Here is a 24,802-nt window from a genome sequence, read left to right as displayed (position 1 = left end):
GTTGAACTATATTTCGCTTTTATGTCTGCAGGTTTCTATGATGGAATATGATAAGCTGATTTGTATATCTCACAGGAAAGAAATGAAAGCTGACATGCATGTCGAGAATCAAATCTGATGGGCGATAGGAACTAGGATCTTTCCAGCTCTCTTGATCAAAATGGATCATCATGCGAGTACATGAGGGCCTCCCAAGCTCTCTTGACCAAACAAGCAGTCCATTACTCCATTATATTTGGGTTATGTTTGTTAGCAAATTTCCATTAAATTCAGTACCCTCGGTCAATGTTCTTTTCGTTATTGTGGTAACTACTAAACTTGTTACTCTTTGTACCTTTTCAGTTGTGTTTCATCTAAGGGAACAATTGCAACTTTGGAATTGATTTAAGAAGTTTTTCTGCTATGCAATGCAAGTGGACCGCTTCAGATGATAGATCCTGTAATCGGGCGCCTTCCCTCTTTCAAGCTGTGCCACGTTCATGTTGGAAAAGAACTGTTGCTTCAGTGCTCTGCCAGAGGGCTTGGGTTCGTGACATCAAAGGGCCGCCCCACTGTTCGGTAATCTTGGACTATCTGCACATCTTGGATTTGGTCGAAGAAGTTCAGCTTTCTCCTGGAATACTCGATAAGCTCTATTGGAGGTGGTCCAGCGATTAAGAGTATTCTGCAGCTTCGGCATATGGCGCAATGTTCGTTGGATCGACTGGACCTCCTGGCGTGAAGCTGCTTTGGAAGACGGCAGCCCCTCCACAGGTTAAGTTCTTTTTCTGGTTGGTGCTCCATCGATGATGTTGGATGGCTGCACGGAGAAAACGGCATGGCCTTCATGATTCAGATGACTGCATTATATGTGCACCGGCTGTGGAGACGATGGACCACGTTATTCTGGGTTGCGTTCTGAGTCGGCAGATTTGGGCAATGATTTTGACTAAACTACATCTCCAGGATCAGATTCAGGTACAGGAAGAAGATGTGATGCTGTGGTGGATAAGAATTAGGAAGGTGCTGCCCAAGGAGAATCGCCGTGGCTTTGATTCTCTATTCTTTCAGGTGGGTTGGACTCTGTGGAAGGAGCGGAACGCGCGGACATTCAGGAACGATGCGGCAACGCCAAGCGAACTACTGCAGGGTATTGTCGATGAGGCCAACCTCTGGGTGATGTCTGGCTTCAGAGCTCTGAGGTCGCTGTGTCACCTTCTATGAGTAGTTCTTTGCTTTTGGTGGTTTCTTGGTCGCAAGCTGTTGCAATGTGCAAAAGGAATCCTTTGGTCCGTGGTGTGCGTGTGTCTTGGTAATCACAGGATTACCGTGCAATGCTTAAACCATCTTCTTAATGAAAAGCTACGATATGGTCATGAAAAAAAAGATAAATATAATGTTTTAGCTAATCAGTCAGTGATCTTGTAGGTCTGTATGCCTCCAGGCTCATGCTGCTCCCACACTTGTGATCTTGTGATGTTTAATCTGCTAGCTCGGCTCGTTATGGCTCGGCTTTATCAAGCTGGGGCGACTCGGCTTGGCTCGCTTGGCAGCTCGAGCTTGCTTGTTTGGCTCGCGAGCTAACTTAAATTTTTTTCTTCCTGTTGTGGTTATTCATACAACAAAAGACAAAGATGAGTATTGATTTGGGAAAAGCAAAATAAATAAGACAGATGATCTGATGCTGGTTTAGAAAAATCAAGAAAAAAACAAAAGCTAATGCTTGTTGTTGTGCGTTGGCTTGCAAGGGAGTAAGCAAAGCTGCGATTGCAAGGCCCTAGCGAGCAGCAGGCGCTGGGCGACTTACGCGTGTGCTGCGTGCGGCAACTCAGGAGGGGAACAACCGAGCGTATATGCATTTGCGGCTAGGCCTACGCGGAACAACGAATGAGGGAAGTCTAGGGCCTAGGGGTGAAAGTATGGGAGTTGGGGGCTAGGGTTTTATCTCATTGGGCCGATGGACCATGGTATATATGGGTTGATTCAAGTTGCTGTGATCTGATTTACCCTGGGCTCATGAACGGCTCACGAGCTGGATCGAGCTGACTTGTTAATTAATCAAGCTAAATTGCTAGCTTAGCTTGTTTAAAAGTTCAAACGAGCTGAGCTCGAGCCGAACCACTAGCGAGCGAGTCGAGCGAGCTAGCGAGTTACAGAGTTTTTTTTCCCAGGCATACTTGTGAATACACCTAGAGCTGAGGTCCTTGCCCCAGCAGACTCGACACGCAATTGAAACTCACATGAGGCACAACCTTGCCTTGCTAAAGAAGGAGGTTATTTTAAACAAAAACAACTTATTAGCAAGAATGGAACGAGAAAAGGTTAATTATGTGCCTTCTGTTGTGTTATACAAATGAAATAATTCCACATCTCTTTTGTTATTGTATTTATGCTAAATTTCTCGAAGAGCAGTTTAGTTTGCTAAAAGATATTCATGATACCTTTTATGGGTGGTACAGTCAAGGGAGGTTTCAAATAAATCTTTTTTGTTGATATGAGCGTTGGACAATATTGCTAATAAGGAATATATCGCAATTGTGTGGCAAGCCACAAAAAAGTGTGGCTAGCAAATTATAAGCCACACTTTGTCATGCCTAATGCCTAAAAGAATCTTGCATAATTTTTTACTCTATCACATGTGAAGGCCAAAAAAGTCTTGCTAAAGGTTAGTTGTCAATCAGACACTTGTCAATGTGGTCAAACCTGTCTAAGGTGAAGTGTGGCTAACAATCAAACAAACAACCTTTAGAAGTTTTTATTCTAAGAAACACATTGGCTACCCTAGTGGACGCAGTTACAACAAAGTTTTGGTGAAGCCGATAAGAAGCAGATTCTCCAAGTCCGTCAAACGCTAACTAGAAGTGGCGGCGATACATATTTTTTCCTTCCTTTGGATGGCTTTATAAAGCTAGGATTGAGCTTTGACTAAAACTTATTTTGTTAATTCACAAGTTTATAATAATTGGTCTAATTCTCTTGTTCCCAACAAAAGAAGCCGGATTTGTTTTTACTATTTAAAAAACTTCATCATATTCAGATTTGTTTGAATTGTTTAAAAAAGATGACACCGACTGTTGCTGCTGCATGTCTTCGTTCTTTCTCTGGAGCCGTAATAAGCATCAGCAGCAGTACTCCAGTAGACCCTATGCCATAGCATTGCACACGGTGCTACAGCACACAGGTCGTGGCTGAGCGCAGCAGGCGCAGCCGCAGAGCAGCCATCACTCCGTTAGCCTGCATGCACAATGCATCTGTCTTTGGTTACCATTTGTCTCCTATCGTCTTCTCGAGCGATGCAGCGACCAGTATGTTAAAAGTTACTCCTCGCGGTCCTCGGTCAAAAAAAAAAAAACATTACGGAGACGTATCGATCAAACTTTTTCAATTTTAATTAGGTTTATACAAAATACGTGTAATATTTATATCTTCAAATAAATTTATTATGAAAGTATATTTAATGATCTATGTAACCATACTAATTATGTATTATAACAACAACAACAAAGTCTTTAAGTCCCAAATAAGTTGGGTAGGCTAAGTTGAAATCTAGCAGAAGCAATTAAGGTTCAGGCACGTGAATAGCTGTTTTTCAAGCACTTCTATCTAAGGCTAAGTCTTTAAGTATATTCTATCATTTTAAGTCTTATTTTATTGCCTCTATGAAAGGTCCTAATATGACTAGAGGGGGTGAATAGCCTATTTAAAAATCTACAAATCAACTAGAGCAATTTGATTAGTACGACAAATAGTGAAATACAAACTTGCACTAGCTCTACAAGGGTTGCAAGCCACCCATTCAACAATTCTAGTTGCAATGATTACTAGGCACACAGCTTACAATGTTACTACTCACTAAGAGCTCTCAATTTTGCTACTCTAAAGAGCTCAACTAGATGAACTTAAAATGACAAAGTAAGCTCTCAATTCTAATTACACTAAAAAGCTTGCCACAACTAGTTTGCAAGAATATAAATGAGTGAGTAGGGTGATTATACCGCCATGTAAAGGAGTGAACCAATCACAAGATGAATACTAAATCAATCCCTAGAAGAATACTAAAGGGCAAGAGACAACCAATTTTTCTCCCGAGGTTCACGTGCTTGTCGGCACGCTAGCTCCCGTTGTGTCGACCAACACTCGGTGGTTCAGCGGCTAAGAGGTGTTGCACGAACCTTATCCACATAATTGGACACCGCAAAAACCTACCCACAAGTGAGGTAACTCAATGACACGAGCAATCCACTAAAGTTATCTTTCGGCTCTCCGCCGAGGAAGGTACAAGTCCTCTCACAATCACCACGATCGGAGCCGGAGACAATCACCAACCTCCGCTCAACGATCCTCGCTGCTCCAAGCCGTCTAGGTGGTGGCAACAACCAAGAGTAACAAGTAAATCCCGCAGCAAAACACGAATGCCAAGTGCCACTAGATGCAATCACTCAAGCAATGCACTTGGATTCTCTCCCAATCTCACAATGATGATAAAACAATGATGGAGATGAGTAGGAGGGCTTTGGCTAAGTTCATAAGGCTGCTATGTCAATGCAAATGTCCAAGAGAGTGAGCTTGAGCTGGCCATGGGGCTTAAATAGAAGCCCCCACGAAATAGAGTCGTTGGGCTACTCACTGCACTGAACACGGGCCGACCGGACGCTCCGGTCCCAGCGTCCGGTCGCGCGATACACGCCACGTGTCCCCTCTCTTCAAATACTGAGCGCCCGATCCCAACGGTTAAGTGATGTCCGGACACGCTGCTGCGAGGTGACCAGACGCTGGACCTCAGCGTCCGGTCGTTTCCAGTAAGATTCCATTAGCGCAAAATCACGACCGGACGCGTTCGATCATGCTCGACCGGACTCACCCAGTGTCCGGTCACTCAATGTCTCCACTTTGCACCACACGTCAGCGTACGTCAGCATTAATCGGACGCACCCAACCAGCGTTCGGTCACAAGATCGAGATGCATGCTCACTGCTGCTACTGACCGGACTCTGAACCCAACGTTCGGTCACTACACCATCAGCGTCCGATCACTCTGTGAACCACTGTCTTTTCTGTCTGGAGCGCCAGTGGCACCGTCGGACTGTCCGCACTCTACGGGCGGACACTTCGCTGGTGAGGTTTCTAACCCTTGCTCAAATGTGCCAACCACCAAGTGTATCACCTTGTGCACGTGTGTTAGTATATTTTCACAAATACTTTCAAGGGTGTTAGCACTCCACTAGATCCTAAATACATACACAATGAGTTAGAGCATCTAGTGGCACTTTGATAACCGTATTTTAATACGAGTTTCACCCCTCTTAATAGAACTGCTAGCTAACCTAAATGTGATCACACTCGCTAAGTGTCTTGATCACGGAAACAAAGTGACTCCTACTATTTATACATTTGCCTTGAGCCTTTTGTTTTTCTATTTCTTCTTTTCCAAGTTCAAGCATTTGATCATCACCATGCCATCACCATCGTCATGATCTTCGCCATTGCTTCATCACTTAGAGTAGTGCTACCTATCTCATAAATACTTTGATAAACTAGGTTAGCACTTAGGGTTTCATCAATTAACCAAAACCAAACTAGAGCTTTCACTCTACCTAAGTCAACTTTGGTCTTCCTCTGCCTCTCTTCACGTTACTATCCTGGCTTAGGATTCCAATACGCACCGATGTCTCTGGAGGTCTCCGTTGGACATGTCCAAACCATCTCAACCGGTGTTGGACAAGTTTTTCTTCAATTGGTGCTACCGCTAATCTATCACGTATATCATCGTTTCGAACTCGATCCCTTCTTGTATGACCACAAATCCAACGCAACATACGTATTTCCACGACACTTATCTGTTGAACATGTCATCTTTTCGTAGGCCAATATTTTGCACCATACAACATGGCAGGTCTAATCGCCGTCCTATAAAACTTACCTTCTAGCTTCTGTGGTACCCTTTTGTCATATAGGACATCAGATGCTTGGCGTCACTTCATCCACCCTGCTTTGATTCTATGGCTAACATCTTTATCAATATATCCGTCTCTCTATAGCATTGATCCTAAATATCGAAAGGTATCCTTCCTAGGCACCACTTGACCTTCCAAACTAATATCTTCCTCCTCTAGAGTAGTAGTGCCGAATTCACATCTCATATGCTCAGTTTTAGTTCTACCGAGTCTAAAACCTTTAGACTCCAAAGTCTCCCGCCATAACTCCAGTTTCTGATTCATTCCTATCCAGCTTTCATCAACTAGCACTACATCATCCACGAAAAGCATACACCAAGGGATGTCCCCTTGTATGTCCCTTGTGACCTCATCTATCACTAAAGCAAATAGATAATGGCTCAAAGCTGATCCTTGATGTAGTCCTATCCTAATCGGGAAGTTATCCGTGTCTCCATCACTTGTTCAAACACTAGTCACAATATTGTTGTACATGTCCTTAATGAGCCTGACGTACTTCATTGGGACTTTATGTTTGTCCAAAGCCCACCACATAACATTCCTTGGTATTTTATCATAAGCCTTCTCCAAGTCAATAAAAACTATGTGTATGTCCTTCTTCTTCTCCCTATACGCTCCATAACTTGTCTTATTAAGAAAATGACTTCCATGGTTGACCTCCCGGGTATGAAACCAAATTGGTTCATAGAGACCCGCGTTATTGCTCTCAAGCGATGCTCGATAACTCTCTCCCATAACTTTATAGTATGGCTCATCAACTTAATTCCCCAGTAATTAGTACAACTTTGAATATCCCCTTTATTCTTGTAGATCGGTACCAATATACTTCTCCACTCGTTAGGTATCTTATTCGATCGAAAAATATGGTTGAACAACTTGGTTAGCCATACTATAGCTATGTCCCCAAGGCATCTCTACATCTCGATTGGGATACCATCTGGTCCCATCGCATTACCTCCTTTCATCCTTTTCAACGCCTCTCTGACCTCAGATTCTTGGATTCTCCGCACAAAGCGCCTATTAATGTCATAAAAAAAGTCATTCAACTGAAAGGTTGTGTTCGTATTCTCACCATTGAACAATTTATCAAAATACTCTTGCCATCGATGTCGGATCTCATCCTCCCTCACCAAGAGATGCTCCCTTTCATCCTTAATGCACTTAACTTGGTTGAAGTCCCTTGTCTTTCTCTCATGAACCCTAGTCATCCTATAAATGTTCTTCTCTCCTTCCTTCATACTCAAATGTTGGTAAAGATCCCCATACGCTCTATCCTTCGCCATACTTATAGCTCGCTTTACAGTCTTCTTTGCCACCTTGTACTTCTCTATGTTGTCCACACTCCTATCATGGTACAAGCGTCCATAGCATTCTTTCTTCTCATTAATAGCCCTTTGGACTTTCTTATTTCACCACCAAGTATCTTTAGCCTCACCTCCACTCCCTTTGGTTACTCCACACACCTCTAAAGCCATCTTCCGAATGTTGGTTGTCATCTTCTCCCATATGTTGTTTATGTCATCTTCTTCCTTTCAAGAGCCCTCTTTGATAACCCTTTCTCTGAATACCTCTGACGTCTCCACTTTCAGTTTTCACCACTTTGTTCTTTCAATCTTAGCTTGTTTATTCCTACGGGCACGCACCTGAAAACAAAAGTCTACCATCAAAAGCTTATGTTAAGAAACAACACACTCCCCTGGTATCACCTTGTAACCTAAGCATGTTCGTTTGTCCTTTCTTCTTGCGAGGACAAAGTCAATCTGGCTAGAGTATGGTCTGCTACTGAAGGTCACTAGATGAGATTCTCTCTTTCTAAAGAAAGTGTTGGCTATTATCAAGTCAAAAGCTATCACTAAGTCTAGAACTTCCTCCCTCTCCTAATTCCTACTACCATACCTAAAACATTCATGAACTGCCTCGAAACCTGCGCTTATAGTAACTACATGCCCATTAAGATCTCCTATAAAAAGCTTCTCACTACTAGGTATAGCTCTAATCAGGCCATCTAAGTCTTCCCAGAACTGTCTCTTAGCACTCTCGTCGAGGCCTACTTGGGGGGCATACACACTAATTACGTTCAAGACCATATCACCAATGACAAGCTTGACTAAGATAATCCTATTTCCTTGCCTTCTCACTTCCATCACACCTAGGCCTGGGCGTTCGGTTAACCGAAATCGATCGGTTTAGTTCTTCGGTTTATGACACAAATTCGGTTCTCTACAAATAGGAACCGATCGGTTCTTCGCAAATCTTGGAACCGAGCAAAATCGGTTTCAGTTAGTTCAGTTCGGTTCTGGTTCTAACCGAACTAACTGAGGATTTACACAAGCAGCAAAAAAAGAATAGAAAAATAGGAAAAAAAGATTTTTAAAAAAGCACAATGCCGAGATTTTAAAAAATGTGAGGGTGTGAGGCTCTGAGGGGGTGTCATCCACCTTTTATATCTAGGGTTAAGTTGGTATTAGGCCTAGGTTGTAAGGTTTATTGGGCTTGTTTGTGAATTTCAGTTCCTTCGGTTATTTCGGTTAACCGAGCCCAGGAATCGAAATTTGATCAGTTAATTCGGTTCCTAAAAACTGAGAACCGAATAGCTAACCGAAATTTTCGGTTCCGGTTCTTTCGGTTTCGGTTTCGGTTCTTTCGGTTCTCAGTTATTTTTGCCCAACCTTAATCACACCATTCTTGAGGCTCTTATCAATCAAAACTCCTATTCTATTTCTATTCGCGACTGTCCCTGTGTACCAAAGTTTGAAACCTGTATTGTCCACCTCCTTCGTCTTCTAACCCTTTCATTTAATCTCTTGAACGCATAATATGTTTACATGCCTCCTAGTCGAGGTATCAACTAATTCTCTTAACTTACCTGTAAGCGACCCTAAATTACAATTACCATGACTTGTGACCTGCTATGTTGAGACAACATAGATGGAGTTGTACTAATTATGTATTATGAATATTAATATTTTTTTATATATAATTGGTCAAAGTTTAAAAAAGTTGACTTCTCGAAAAGCGAGAATGACTTCTATTTTAGGACAGATGAAGTACTGCTCTATTGCAGCTGAAGGCACACCCAAACTACTGCAGAGAGAGCCTGAATTTCTTGTCTTCCGCAGCACAAGGCCGGTTGGATAAAACCTCCAGGAGCTGCCATCTAACATTAAGATGTTACAGACCAAAGAATAATGTTACTTTGACAGATCAGAGTTTTGGATCCAACCTTATTATTAATTTGTCTGTAGATGTCACTGTGTTTTGTCTTTGACTGTGGCATGTTGTTTGTACCCAAGCTGACAAGCAGTGTCATCAGGTAGCAGTCCACAGTAAAAACAGAGCTGTAGGGGATTGTTCGGCTAGTATTAAAGTCGACTAAAATTAATTTTTTTTAAAAAAAATATTGTAGATTCTGGCTCATAAGTCGACTGATAAATTCAAAACGAAGAAGGCCCACAAGGCCAGTTGGGTGTCCGTAGTCACCGTACCATGTTTGCGCTGTAGGTTTTGCATGGAAAGATAAACTGGTGGTTGGCTGTCAACTAGTATGGAGGAATTACAGATGAGATGAGGTAGCAGAACTGGCCGGCTTCTGCATTCAGTAGTCTAACCGCTTTCTACTGCAAATTCGCTTTTGACATATTCGTCCTATTCACTTGGCTTATAAGCTGTACTTTTTCAGCCAACGAATAATATTTTTTCTCACAACAAATCAGCCAACAGTACTTTCAGTCATGGTTTATCAGCCAAGCGAACAGGACAATTGTCCCCACATGGTCACAAGTATCATAAGTAGAACTTAATAATGTGGAATAAGTGCTTCCAACTTCTCCAACGAATGTTTGATCAATTCATATAAAAAATGGCTTTAATGGCTCTGAATTCTTAATTGTAGTAGATTCTCTAGAGGATCTCAGACTCTTTCAAAAAAACGTTTGGCTTCTTAACTGTAGCAGATTCTCTGGTGGAGTGCAAACTCTTTTGAAAAAGTTTGGCTGAATAGTTGTTGAGCGGCAATACGGACAAATTTTGAGACATGAAATGCTTAAAGATGGAGCATAATCCAAAGAAGCCATTCTTTTTTTTTTTGCCCGGTTTGGTTAAAAAAACGGCTCTAACTCTAGATACTTTTTTGTGTGTGTGTGGAACACCTTTGCTTTTGCTCATTTGATATAATTTCATCAAGAGCCGGAGAAGGAGCTGGTTGGGAGCCCTAATGATCTTCTACCTGACTACTTCTAGTGGTAGGAGAAAATATTTTCGAAATTGTGCATCTAACTGACAATCCATTTGCATATTCATATTACTTGCAATGAAATCTACAAACACGATCTTACAAGAAACAAAAAAAAAAAAAAGAGTGAGGCCTGCTTGTCGAACTATAAAGTTTGGCGACAACACATTTTACTGTCCTTTTTTTTGCATTATATACCCACGATTTGGTATGACGAGATTTGTTCGCCTATCCGCGGGACCAAACTTTATTTTCCCTCTTTACCACCGTATATATAGTATCACTAGCCATGGTCATCGAATACACGTACGTACGCAGTACGCCGGGGCCAGGGGTCAGGGGCCCGACCGACCGTCGTGTACGTACGTGCGAGACAGCAAGAGGCTCGATAGGATACCTTGCTTCCTTGGCCGGTTGGCCCCAACAGCTCGATCTGTCACAGAGATTTGCAGATTTGTTCCTTTCAGAGCTTGCAACCCTTGGCTCTTTGTATTTGCAAAAAAAAAAAGAGGGTTTCCTGTGCTCGGATAAGGCAACAGTAAATCCATTACTAGACACGCCGTTTCACTTTCATGCATGTGCCGATCGAGATCAGGCTCGGCGGCGCGTACAGCTCTTGGATGCTTGGCCGCGAAACGAAACGCACCGCTATTGGTTTGCAATTGCGTTGCGCTGCAAGATATGCTGGATAATGCAGTCCGGCAAGAGCAACGTCTCCGCACGAGACAGTCTTTTCTGAACGGATGTTCAATTCTAGTTTTTTACTAAGTCAATCAATATAGTTTGATTAAATCTATACAGATAGATACTGATGTTTATGATAACAAATACGTTTCACTAGCTATTTAGCTAAATCGCTAATGTATTTTTATAATAAACGTATTTGGAGATGATATGTTTTATAAATTTAGTCAAACTATATAAAATTTGACATAGTCCAAATCTACAATCGCACTCCTTAGGACTGAAGGAGTATCATTTATTTCTATGGCGACCTTTGTACGACTGGATTATCTGGCTAGCTGTTTCCGAGAGCAGTGGCATCAAGAGGCATTCCACAGTGATCAAACTGTAGTAGCAAGTGAGCACACTAGGGTGTGATTACCATCCTAACCACCAACCAACAACAAAAGGTAGATCTTGAGCTAATATCTTGAACTAGAGTGCACTCACAGAGATACAAAAAATTCCCTAGTCACTGTAATGACCCCAGATCTTGAACTAATATCTTGAACTAGGAAAGGAATAGCTGCACCCCTTTTACTGTGTTCTTGTTTCATGAAATACTTTGTACTATTTTGTACTCTTTTTTTTATGTGGTTTACTAGAGATAAGTGGAACAAGCTTGGACTTGTAGAGACATACCATGGCAGCATGGCTCGAAAAATCCACCATTAAAAACGTCGACAACTCTAGACCTTTTTAAGGAAAGCAAAACACACCTTTCCTCTTCAAATTTCATGACACACACACCTTTTTAAGGAAAGCTTGGACTTGTTCTCTTTCCTTGTACTTTCAATTCAATACCCAAATCAAAGAATCCCGCCTCCAAGGTTCTCAGGAACGCAAATAAGGGAGCATGAATACAAGATGCAAAAAAAGAACTATACCATCTCTACAAGTCTGCAACACACAAGTCCAAGGCTCAATTCCACTATCACGTAAATCAATCCGACAATAACCATCACTATCACTGGACTGTGGACTGTCTGTCAAATAGCTTTGCATGCCCAAAACTCATAAATTGGGAACAAGTTATAAGCCCATTGCAAGTCAAATGGCTCTTACCATTTGAAAGGCAAACATGGTTTATATTTTCTTTTGGGAAAAAGTCTACATAACCCCCTGACGTTTGTTGTTGTGTCTGCTCCACACCCTGAACTATAAAACCATGTATCTAGCACCCTAAACTTTCTCAAACCAGACTTTAACCCCTTCTAGTGGTTTTGATTACTGGTTTTGCAGAGATGGCAGTTCAACGTGGCTCACATTGACCTGTTGCGCTCAGGCCCACGCGTCATTGAAAGGTTAGTCCAGTGCCTTCGTCATCCTCTGCAGCCTCGCCATCCACCCCGTCGCCATCTTCAGACACACTAGCCCGGACTCCCGTTGCCTTCTCAACGGAGGAGCGCATCGGTGCCAGCCTCGAGCGCGACTAGGAAGTAGGAACTCGCGGCCGCAGTGGCGTGCCGGACCAGGAGAGCGGAGGCTGTTGTGAGCGCAGTTGAGATGTACAGTAACGACCCCACCTACCAATTCCTGCACGATCGCATGGCCAACCTCTTCGCCGGCCTCATCGTGGACGACATGCGCAAGCTTGCCGACGGCAAGTCGGCAAGGTCTAGGAGTTGTCGCTCGCCACCAAGCGGTGCCCGTGGCTGGACTCTTCCAATGATCGCTCCATGCTGCTCTGCGATGTCGTCGCATGGCGCCTCTTCCCAAGGGCTCCGTGCCCGAGCTCACCACGAATGAGGACTACACGTGCCACCAGTGCGCGTGAGCGGCTCCGCATGGCGGCGCTCAAGCCGCGCGCTCAAGCTCCCCACACACGTCGTTCCCACCTAGGCGTGGCCGAGCATTGGCTATGTCGTCACGCACGAATAATTTGACTAAAGCGCGATGAGCATTTTGTGTCGTCGCCTGCAGCGCGATGGGCTTCTTCTCTATGGCCTTGAGCGGGCCTGAGATGGCTGTGAGCAGCACCCCACACGGCCGCGCTCCAAGTCCGCGAGCACGGTGGCGTCGGCGCTGAGCTCGCCGAACCGCTCCTCGAGCGCTCTCCGTCATCGAGCCTAGGTACTTCAACCTCACCCACCACGCCCGCCGCAGTGGAACTAGACGCTGCTCGTCGGATTTTCTCACCAAGACGACACGTGGGCACCTTCGTCGAGCACATCTTCACTGAGCTCGACAAACCAAGAACAGATTGCCCAGGTATACCAGCAACTCTTCCATCTGAATTCTAATTCCGTTCACCATCAACAACTCAATATCGAGCTTGTGGACGTCCAGCACACGTCCATGAAGTGCCGGCGATCGTCGTCACCCCCGCTGCAAACGTCTAGCCACACGTTGAGCGCCTCCAACGTCCGCATGATCTTCTCCCTCTAGCCCGTTGATGGCATCCACACAGCCCAGCCACGGCAGCAGCTCCCTGACCGGCCTTGTCCCGATTAGCTTCTTCGGAAGTCGGTGAACACCTTCCCTCTGCCGATGGCCGGAGTCGCCGTCGTCAAACAGCCCGCGAGCGCTCTCGTCGCCAAGCGCGGCGCGCGACACGATGGCGTTGGCATACTCGGTGAGGAGCTCGCTGAGGTCAACGGTCGCGCCGCCACTGGCCCAGGCGACGTGGCCGGCCAGCGAGACGGCCTCCTGCTCCCGGACATATGGCCGTGGAGGACACTACCACGCTGGACAGGACACTCGACCCAGGTGGAGCAGCAGGACCTGGCCGTGCACACACGCCGGGGACGCCTGCGTGCGGTGCGGCAGCGCATTACCTCCTCTTCTTTCTATGACGCGTGGGCCCAAGCGCCAGCATGTCAATATGAACCCGCTTGGACTGCCACGTCAGCGAAACCAGAAGCCAAAACCACTGAAAGGGGTTAAATGTTTGGTTTTAAAAAGTTTAGGGTGCTCAATACACAGTTTCATAGTTTAGGGGTGAAGTAGACACACTAACAAAAGTCAGGGGTAATATAGACTTTTTCCTTTTCTTTTGATTCTTTTAATACTCTGAACTACCTGGGCACACCAAAATTCTTCCTTGTGATTGACATGCTTCAAGGCTTGAAGAAGCAGAAACCTGACAGTGAAAATAGGACCAATCATCTGCAAATCCTCCTCCTTTTGCGTGCTGATGAACTCTCACTGCATACTGTAGCTCCAGCACTTATGTCCTCACTTTGTTGGCTTTCACATGCAACTACACCCAGCACACCTGTGGGGCTGTGCTGCTTGGGGAAAACTGAAGAGCCAACTGACTTGATAATAATGTCTCCCATAACAATCTTATCTTGAACCATTTCATAGCATCCTAATACTCTTTCCTACAATGTATTGAGTGACAAACAAATTTAACAAGTACCAAAGTATAGATTGGTATAAATCAAGGCATAAGCTAACTGCTTTAATAAGGTACTGAGTTTCTATAATCCAATTCATTTCTGGGGCTTGCCGACGCGTGTGCCCGTGCGGGCGCAGGGGGCAGCGGCGGGGTTCCCTCCCTCTCTGCTTGCCCTCTCCTTCTTCTCGATGGTGGCCATTTTGTGGCGGTGGTTGGGTTTCATGCCGGCGTTGGGGGGCGGCCCGTCTATGCCGTTCTTCCCCACATGATCCTGGCTGTCGGCGCGGAGCGGTCGCAGCGAGGACGGAGGCCTCGGCGTCTTCGGGGGTGCTGGTCTGGGGCCTTGCCCCAGATCCGGGATCTTCAGGGCATGGGACGGTGCCCAAGGTGGACGTACACGGCGGCGGAAGGCTGGTTCTTCGGCATGTGGTCCGGTCGGCGGGGGTACTGGCGCAGCTTTGCGGCTGCTTGCGTGGCCGGCGCGTCGACCCCCTCGGAGTGGCCTCGGCCGGTGGTCTGGCGGCGACGTCTTTTGGTGCCTGGCAGGGACCCGGCATCTTGACCGACGACTGTGCTGTGGTTTCTTTGGGCGAAGGCCTGGTGACGGCGACACCTGCGGGTGCCGTTCCCCCCGTTGAGGGCGTCGCGTCCACAACACTCTCGACGGGTGAAAACCCAGTCCGGCCTTGGACGAGCGACGGCGGCGCTTGGACGTCGTTACCTTCTTGAAGGCGTCGTTGTGGAATTTGTCTCGGCCGGGACGGCTCGTGGCGGGGCTAGTGCGTCGTTTTCGCTGTTGTGTTGCGTGGGTGGTGCCAGTGGTGGAGAGTTTGTTCTAGTAGAGTCGAGTTGAGTGGACGTCGACCAGCTGCAAGTGGCGGCGTGAGTTGAGATAGTTGTTTAGCTGGGGTCGATTCGACAAGTTGGTGATGAATTGTTGTATCAAGTTGTGTAGGATGAGCGGGGCTCTCCTCAGTTGTATGGTTTTTGCCCAGTTTCCATTCAAAGAACTGGACGGGGCACTTGCCTTCTTTTTCTTTTCTTCGTCTAATAGAAATCGCGGCAAACTTTTGCCGTCCTTTCGAAAAAAAAAAAATTCATTTCTGGAATCTGGATTGCGGTGATGTGTATGCAATACCTTTCTTAATTCTTTGCGACAAGTTGCCACGCTCTCAAGTACTGAACTCTCATGTTTCCCCAATGCCACAAGAGCTATACTTGCAGCAATCTCTGATGGTCTGAAAACCAAGAACTCGGCAACTGTAGACCAAAATTCCCATCTTTAGGAACTGATCATCACATTCTACTAATTGAGTGCAAAAAGGGTACACACACTTGTACTTAGAATCATACCTTTAGATGTGCTCAAGATAAGTTCAACCGCGCGAGAAAGTATGATTTTGGACACGACATCACCGTCACTGAATTTGTGAAGATAGTAGTCAATAAATGAGCAAGGAGTCACAGCTTGCATCCTCCAACTCAAGGTATTGAGCACTAAAATCTCCATCCTGTGTATGGTGCTAGGCTCAAACACGTACTCCGCGTCCACCACCTATCAAAACATTGGCTTCAACTACTTTAGAAATACATGTTTCACACAATATGGCAGATCTAATTTCATGAAGTGTGACGATCTATAATTGAACTTGCCTGCAAGTCTAAGGGGTTTAAGACAATTGTTTCCTCCATTTTTGCAGCCAAGGACAGGCAAGCCACTGTTAAGAGTTCGTTTGGGCTTATTTGCCTTGTTTTGGCTTGTTTTCAGCCAACGAACAGTATTTTTCTCTCACACCAAATCACCGACGGTACTTTTAGTCATGGCTTATAAGCCACACATGACCAAGCGAACAGGCTGATAAATCCAGACGGCAAGAAATGCATGTGAAGCACGAAGCTGAGAAAGTCATTACAGCATTATGGTACACAGAGAGAAATCGGTCCATGTAGTTCACTGACAAGACCACCGTCAAAGGCTCCAACTTGTAATAGTCATGGACCTGTACATCACTTGTTCCAAACAACGGATTCGATTAATCACCAGGCTAAAATAATACGACGAAGTGCAGGTGATAAATCAGGAACAAGAGGACCACAAAAAGCGAGAAAGATGACATTTTTTACCAATATTCTCCACAGCTGCACAGCACAACTCATCCTGAACACACAGATCAGTGAAAGAATCAGGAGAGAAACTCACCTTCCAAATCCAATCAATGGCGTAGTTCCTGATGGCCACCAAATCCGACCCGCCCGGTTGCTGCAGCAGCAGGCGCTCAGCGTAGCCCTCCATGGGCAGGTGATACTCCTCCCTACCAAGGAACGCCTCAATGCAGCTCTCTGACTGCAGGGGGAAGTCAATCGACAAGGCCCCTGAAGGAGCGTTGGCATGGCGCGGCGACGGCCGAAGAACACACAAAATCCCTTCTCTTTCCTCCTCCTCAAGGTCGAAAATGGTGGTACTGTCCTCTGAACAGAGGAGAACGGATGCAGCAAAGTCGAATCTTGGCGTCATTCTAGTACTTCCAAGAACCACACACTACTCCTAGGCACGAGCAGAATGCAGCAGGATTGGCAGTTTGCATCCCCTCTCCTCATAACTTTTCTATTAAAAAAACAGGATGATGATTCTCCGTTCTGTTAGTGATGCTCGTGGCTCTTCCTCTCACTCCTCCGCCTCGGCTCCACGCCACCTTCGCCTGAAAACCCTAGTTTGGTTTAATTAATGGACTAATCTTTATATCTAAATGTGTGACTAAATAGGATGGTCCAATTCAAATGGTGAAACAAGTTAGAGGTCCATAGAGATAAAGATGGAAATGAGATGTGGTGATCAAGCTCTAATTTGAAAAAGAAGAAAGAGAAAAATAAAAAATCAAGGAGATCAAGGCAAATATATCAAATAAGTTTTTTGTTTTGGCACTTAAGACACCATAGAAGATGTGAGTGTGTTTAGGATCGATAGCTGTACTATACAGAGGAGAAATATTTAGTTAAACAGTTATCGAGTGCCACTAGGTGAAGTTGCAATTGCATATGTATTTAGGGACCTAGTGTGTTAACAATTAACCCTTAAAAAATGCTAACACACATGCACATAAGTTCTACACTTTGTGGTTAGCAACTTGGAAGTAAAGGTGAAGAGGTTAAGGAGTTAGAAAAATAAAAGGAAACGAAACCCTAGGACCGGACCCGGGCAACCTGAGTCCAGTTAGTGTTAAGCTACGGCAGCAGGTACGCAGTGATGACCGAACCTAGCGTCGGGTAGAACCGGACCTGCACGGGGGAGTCCGGTTGTGGCTCAGAGGCCACGTAGGTGACGTGGCGTTGACCGGACCCAGGTGGCGAGTCCGGTCATGAAGACCGGACCCAGTCCGAAGGGTTTGGGTGCTCTCTGGATGGCTCTAGACACGACTGGACTCTAGGGTCGCGGTAGGACCAGCCGCTACTGTTCTGAGTCCGGTCATGCCTCGGTGATGAACAGTGGCAAAGGCTGTGAGGATCAGACCCGTGTGTGAATTCGGTTATCAGAATCGGACCGAGTCCGGTCACCTTTTCTCGCTCGGGGAACTCTCTGTTTGTGACCGGACCCTAGGTGCGCGTAGCGATCGGACCTAGGGGTTCAGATTCCGGTCCAGAGGATTGACTTCGCGCTGACTTAGCTGACCATTGGAGATTGACGACCAAAGTTTGAAATGAGGACACGTGGCACAAATCTATTGACCGAACCCAGACGACCGAACCCAGGCCTGAGTCCGGTCGGTGAGTCTGGTCAGGCCTACGACTGACCAACGGCTAGTTGATGCTTGGGGCCTCTATAAATAGACTTGGGACGCCTTGGGCTCACTCTCTTAAACATTTTCACCTGTGATACATCCTTCTGAGCCTAAGCAAACACCTCCCACCCATCTCCATTATTGATTTATCATTATAGTGAGATTGGGAGTGATTCCAAGTGCATTTGCTTGAGTGATTGCATCTGGTGGCACTTGAGGATTGTTGTGGCTGCGGATTTCTTGTTACTCTTGGTGGTTGCTGCCACCTAGATGACTTGGAGCAGCGGATGAGCATTGGCATGAGTTGGTGATTGTTCGTGGCCATCTCCCGGTGATTTGTGAGGGGTCTTGTACCTTTCCTGGTGGAGAACCGAAAGGCAACTCTAGTGGATTGCTCGTGTCATTGAGTTACCTCGCTTGTGGGTAGGTTCTTGTGGCGCCAAGTGCTGGCTAGGTGTGTGATACCTATTAGCCACCAAACCACCAAGTGTTGGTCGACACAACGGGGACTAGCGTGCTGACAAGCACGTGAACCTCGGGAGAAAAATCTTGTGTCCATTGTGATTGGTATTCTCCCGGTGATTGATTAGATATTCACTGATTGGTTCATCTCCCTCTACACGGCGGTATAATCATCCTACTCACTCTTGCATTTACATTCTATTGTAGCTAAGCTTTTTAGTATAATTAGTTTTTGAGAGCTAGCTTCTTCTTGTGTAGTTTGGTTAGTGTTGACGGTCACTAACACCAATTATAAACCGTCAACATAACCTGCATATATACCTAATTCCATCACCGAACATAGGTTTAGGGGTTTAAACTAATAAATTCTACGAGTTTTGGTGAATCTATGTTTTCAGCAGGGTTTATCTAGAAAACCATCAAGATAGACCTATTTGTCAAAGCAAATCATATTTATCCACAACGTAAACTACTTGGGAAGGATCTAGAACACACCAGAAGGCAATCCACCAAAGTAGACCTCGAATGGCTGACATGTGGGGCCGGCCGGCACCACCTGTAGGCCGGTCAGCCTGTGGGTCCTGCTGGTCAGTCTCCGCTTCAACATCGGCTCTTCCACCACTATTTAGGATCAATCTACGCCGTTGCTCGATGTCGGTTCAAATAGAGGGACAAGATAGAGCCATGTTATGCATTTATGGGCTCAATTCAGAATTTGGTCCATAAAGGCCCATGTGCATTTTAATGAGATATGGTGAAAAGTTTAGTACCAATGAGGCTACTCATAGGGGGAGGATGCCAAACGCCCCTCATAAATAGCAGCCCCTACCCCCCTCCTCTCTGGAGCCATCCCTGAAACCCTAATTCATATCCTGAGGATTAGAGCCAGCTATCAAGAGAAGATTAATCCTCCATAGGATCTAGTCTTATAAATAGAAATAATAAGATTGAGAGTGAGGGAAGAGTTTAGAGGAGGTGTCGGCCTATTGGTGCTCTCTCTATGGTTTGTACCTTGGCAGATCCAAGTTCTATTTGAGCTTGCTTCTGAGACTTCTCTAGTAATCAACTTTTGATTCAAGTAAGCATCTTGTTTATATTGTTCTTCAGGTTCACGACTTTTTTAGTGCTTTATTCCTATTCTAGAGGGAGTAAAATATTAATCGTAAGTGTAAGCATGGTGCTTAGACAAATCGTGGATGCACCCTACATTTTGGATCGGTGGTAGCGCGTGAGGGTGACTCTTATAGCCTCGTTGAATCCTTTGTAGTCCACCTCCTGTTTATAGGCCAAATAGGACCTGGTTACTACGGAAAGCATCCTCTGCTGGTGTCTTTCCTTAAGTAATGTTCCTAGTTGAATAGTAGAAGACATAGCTTACCAAAGTTAGAACAAGAGAACCATAGTTATCCTCTCTACGCTCCTATTTATCCTAACCTTGTTGCTACCCCTAGTTAAGTTAGATCATAGTTAGTTTCACACTTTTTCCTGTGGATATGATACTTGGAATACTTTCAGGTGAAAGCTATAGCAGTATTCGTGCACTTACGGATTTATCTGTGTGCGTTAATAAATACCAACAATCTTTCTATTAATAAATACCAACAAGCTTTCTAGCGCCGTTGTTGGAGAAATAGTTGCTAAATTAACTATGAATCTAGCTTAACTTTGTATCTTTTATTCTTTTCCTTTTCACTATGGATTCCACTCCTATCTATCAATATGCTAAACCACGAGCACAAGCCTAAAGCCATCAAAATCTTTAGAGTCTATCCTAACACCTAACTATGAGCTGTGTCTGTGTTTTATAAAATTGATTCGGGAACAATCCTTCTCGGGAGAAGGCAATGAAAACCCATACTCACACCTACGAGTTTGAATAGATCTGTGCATGCCTACGTATCGCGGGCATGTCTGACCAAACCTTAAGATAGAAGTTGTTTTCGTTCTCTTTAACGGGAAGAGCTAAACAATGGTATAGTCAAACCGTAGGAAGTATGTAAGGAGATTAGAAAACGTTATACTCTAAATTTTGTTTACGTTTCTTTCTCATCTCTAAAGTAGTCAATCTTTGAAAAAGGTTCTATCTTTTATACAACTAGAAGAAGAATCTCTTGTCACATCATGGGAACGTATTAATGATCTTATTACCACTGGCCTAGACCTTGCTATTTCAGACCTGATGCTCCTTCAATATTTGTATATGGGTCTTAGCGAGGATTCTACGCAAATCCTTGATCAAGCCTCTAGAGGAGCTTTTCTTCATTTATCTGTTAGTGAAGCAAGATCTATGATTGATAGAATTAGTGAAAAGACTCCCTGCACTAGCATTCATAATGAACTCCTCGAGGAAGAGAAGAAATCATCTCTCAAACAAGAAGAGAAAGTTTTGATAGCCAAATCACAACCACTCCAATCCCAAGATTTAGCCATCAACTCCGAATCATCAATACCCCAAAATCCTCCAAGGAAAGAAGAAATTCAACCTTTTAAAATTTCTTGTGAGGATGATCTTTTTGATGCTGATTTTGGGAAAAGCTTAAACTTCTAGTTCCACAAGAGATATTCGAGCGAATATAATTCAATTCCTCTCAAGAAGGGATCTCTTAGAAAACGTCCTTATTCCCATGTAGGACATTGGGAAGAATTCAAGGATGACATATCTAGTGAACCCATAGAAGGAGAGCCAAGTCATTTAGAAGCAATTCCTATCTTCTCCCCTTCTATGCCCATATTAGATGTCTCATTCAAACCCATCCTTGACTCCGATGGCTCCTGTTATGCTCTTTTTCCTAAAACTCATGACGATCCTAGAAATCCACCAAGACACCCAAAGCATAGGAGTCATGAAGGCCACAAGGAAGACCAACAAGAGCAACAACAATAGCTAGAGGATATTAAGAACTTATGTGCCATTGCCATTGCCATTGAATAGATAGACTAGGCCTTGGACAAGATCAACTCGAGAGTCACCAATCCAAGGGAAATCTTGAACAATGAAGAGTCCAATAAATGTCATAGGCATAGAATGATGGAGACAATATTTTTGTCTATGGACATTCAAGAAGATTCAACCCTAGAGTCTGAAAAGGAAGATGACATCAACGAGTAAGGAAGTTATTTCATGAACACCTCATCAAATCCATGCTTGCATGAGAAATCTCCTGAACCAATTGATCTCTCCATTGCCACACATGAGATCTTCAACCCCCTCATACTCCCTGATTATGAAGACTTTGATAGGGTGGTTGTAGATGCATATATTTATCATAAATATTGCAAATCTCATTAGCATGAATCTTGAGATAGGCACCCAAAGGTTGGTGTTGGAGGGGAAACCACTTCACCAATTAGAAGCATAATTCAAAGGTTTTCCAAGGATGAGCTTCTGTCCTAAAACAAGCACCTTTGGGAGATATCATGAACTTTCACCTTTTGCTGTGATGCCTTTGTGAAGTGAGCATAGAAATATAATTGTGAATACTCCTTCAGATATTTTTGTCACTGACCATTCTAGGTTTGAAGTAAAAAGAATGAAGGATGATAACGCAAGGTATGTCCAACCATTTATCATGCAACATTTAATTACATCCATCTAAACTTGATTTTTCTGCAAAATTCAATTATGGGGATAGACTTCTATAAAAAATCTTATGCCATGTTGCTAGTTTTGGTTCTCAACTTTCAAGCCAAGCTCAATTTGCTAAACAACAATCATGCTCTTTCATCTCTATCTGAATAAATTTCTACAATACTTTCATGCTACCTTTGTTTACTATAGTATGCGTAGGTTTTGAAGTATTTTCATACACCTTTTAAATTTGGCATGGTGCTTAGTTTAAACTATTTTCCTGAATTAAATTAGATAAGGTGTCTAGTTTGATTCCTAAACCAAAAGGTTTGTTGATTTTACTTCCAAAGGCTTTTAGATTAAGCGTGTGAAAGGTCCTAATATAGCTAGAGGGGGTGAATAGCCTATTTAAAAATCTACAAACCAACTAGAGCAATTTGATTAGTATGACAAAAAGCGAAATGCAAACTTGTTTTAGCTCTACAAGGGTTGCAAGCCACCTATCCAACAATTCTAGTTGCAATGATTACTAGGCACACAACTTGCAAAGATACTACTCACTAAGAGCTCTCAAACTTGCTACTCTAAAGAGCTCCACTAGATGAACTTGAAACAACAAAACAAGCTCTCAATTCTAATTACACTAAAGAGCTTGTCACAACTAGTTTGCAAGAATATAAATGAGTGAGTAGGGTGGTTATACCGCCATGTAGAGGAATAAACCAATCACAAGATGAAGATTGCGCCAATCACTGGGAGAATGCAAATAACAAGAGACAACCGATTTTCTCCCGAGGTTCATGTGCTTGCCAACACGCTAATCCCTGTTGTGTCGACCAACACTTGGTGGTTCGGTGACTAAGAGGTGTTTCACAAACCTCGTCCACACAATTGGACACCGCAAGAACCTATCCACAAGTGAGGTAACTCAATGACATGAGCAATTTACTAGAGTTACCTTTCAGCACTCCGCCGGAGAAGGTACAACTCCCCTCACAATCACCGGAGATGGCCATGAATAATCACCAACGCGTGCCGATCCTCCACCGCTGCACCAAGCTGTCTAGGTGGTGGCAACCACCAAGAGTAACAAGTGAAATCCACAGCGCAACACGAATACCAAGTACCTCTAGATGCAATCACTCAAGCAATGCACTTGGATTCTCTCCCAATCTCACAAAGATGATGGATCAATGATGAAGATGAGTGGGAGGGCTTTGGCTAAGCTCACAAGGTTGCTATGTCAATGAAAATGTGCAAGAGCATGAGCTTGAGCCGGCAATGGGGCTTAAATAGAAGCCCCCATGAAATAGAGCCATTGTACCCCTTCACTGGGCACTGATCGGGGTGACTAGATGCTCTGGTCCTACTTACCGGACGTAGGGCTCAGCGTTCGGTCGCCCGATGGTGGCCACATGTCAATCTTCATTTAACTGTGACCGCCAGGTCACAACAGTCGATAGTTGACCGAACGCTCCAGCACAAGTGAAAGGTCCTTGTTTGGTTTTGGTAATTGAGTGACAACTTAGGTGGACTAATTGTGTTTATGTGAGATACATAGGTGATTAGTTCATAGGTACATGTGTATGAGCAACATATGCCATGGAGGTGAAAATGGCTTGGAGATGTTGCAAAGCTCACACATGTGATGATGAAGGAGCTTATGCACATGAGACATGACATTGAGTCATGTGATCAAGGTGGAGAAGATCAAGACAAGACTTGGCTTGATGGACCGGTTGCAAGCGTGAAGGGCAAGTCAAAGGCTTTGGAGTGATGGACTGCGTGGTAGTGAAGCTTGAGCAAGACTTGGCGCCGATGGACGATGGCAACGGTGAAGAGCAAGTGAAGTCAAGATTGATGAACCAATATGATCATGTGATGATATGAAGTGGATCATATCATTGTTGATCGTGTTGGTGCATGTGTTGCATCGACATTGAAGGAGATGGAATGGAATGCGCAAGGCAAAGGTATAACCTAGGGCATTTCATTTCACCGGTCATAGGTGTGTAGAGAAGTTTATGACCGAGTTTAGGATAGATGGTCGTACTATCAAGAGGGGCAAACTTGTTTGCATATCGGTCATCTAGTGCCACTCGAGTGATCTAACTTTGCATTGTCGCTAGAATCGAGTGGCGTGGCAAGTTGAGTGGCTAACATCCTTTGGGAAATGATTGTGAAAATGCTAACACACTTACACATGATGGTGTTGGCACATTTACAAAGGAGGTGGTGTTTGCAGGGTTGAGATGGGTTCGGCGCTTTCGGGAAAATGGAATGCCTATTTTCTATTGCGCCGGATGCAAATTCTTGGTGGTTAGCACATTGGAGCAAGGGTGAAGAAGTTAGAAGTGAAAATGAGTTGGTCGCGAAGATGCTGGCGTCGGTCAACTGACCGGACGCTAGATCTGAATGCACCGGACGCTGGCAGGCTGCGTCCGGTCAGGCTGACGTACGATGACGCATAAGCTGGAGTGTGACCGGACGTTGGCTGCGTTCGATTAGGTGTGACTGGACGCGTCCGGTCGAGGTCGGTACCTTACTGGAAACGACCGGACGCTGGGGGTTCAGCGTCTGGTTAGTTAAAAGCTGCCGCGTCCGGTCAGATCAAGTGACCATTGGAATCGGGACACGTGGTCATCTGCGAGCGACCAGAGCGTCCGGTCGTCCCAACCGTTGCCCAGTGAAGGGGTAATGGCTAGTTTAGCCCTTGGGGCTATAAATAGAAGTGGCCTTCGGCCATGGCTGGTGCTAAGCACCTCA

General features: G+C 44.6%; 1 protein-coding gene across 1 annotated transcript; it reads right to left on the bottom strand.

The window, feature by feature from the left end:
* Nucleotides 1-13,991: 13,991 nt before the first annotated feature.
* LOC136525361 (cyclin-D3-1-like) lies at nucleotides 13,992-16,754 on the bottom strand. Its single transcript, XM_066518364.1, has 6 exons — nucleotides 16,431-16,754; nucleotides 16,152-16,230; nucleotides 15,884-15,990; nucleotides 15,584-15,785; nucleotides 15,369-15,490; nucleotides 13,992-14,213 (listed from the first exon to the last, which is right to left on the bottom strand). The coding sequence occupies exons 1-6, from the start codon at nucleotides 16,743-16,745 to the stop codon at nucleotides 13,992-13,994; spliced, it is 1,047 nt and encodes a 348-aa protein (XP_066374461.1). The 5' UTR covers nucleotides 16,746-16,754.
* Nucleotides 16,755-24,802: the final 8,048 nt, after the last annotated feature.

This window comes from Miscanthus floridulus, chromosome 19 (assembly GCF_019320115.1).
Source record: "Miscanthus floridulus cultivar M001 chromosome 19, ASM1932011v1, whole genome shotgun sequence".
In the NCBI taxonomy this organism is placed as follows: Eukaryota; Viridiplantae; Streptophyta; class Magnoliopsida; order Poales; family Poaceae; genus Miscanthus; species Miscanthus floridulus.
Note: the sequence above shows the minus strand (reverse complement) of the source record. Positions and strands in the feature narration are given on the sequence as shown.

Coding starts and splice junctions, on each gene's coding strand:
- LOC136525361 (XM_066518364.1), bottom strand. CDS start 16,745: ATGACGCCAAGATTCGACTTTGCTGCATCCGTTCTCCTCTGTTCAGAG. Junction 16,231..16,430: donor CCATTGATTGGATTTGGAAG/GTGAGTTTCTCT, acceptor AGTGATGTACAG/GTCCATGACTATTACAAGTT. Junction 15,491..15,583: donor TATCTTGAGCACATCTAAAG/GTATGATTCTAA, acceptor TTTGGTCTACAG/TTGCCGAGTTCTTGGTTTTC.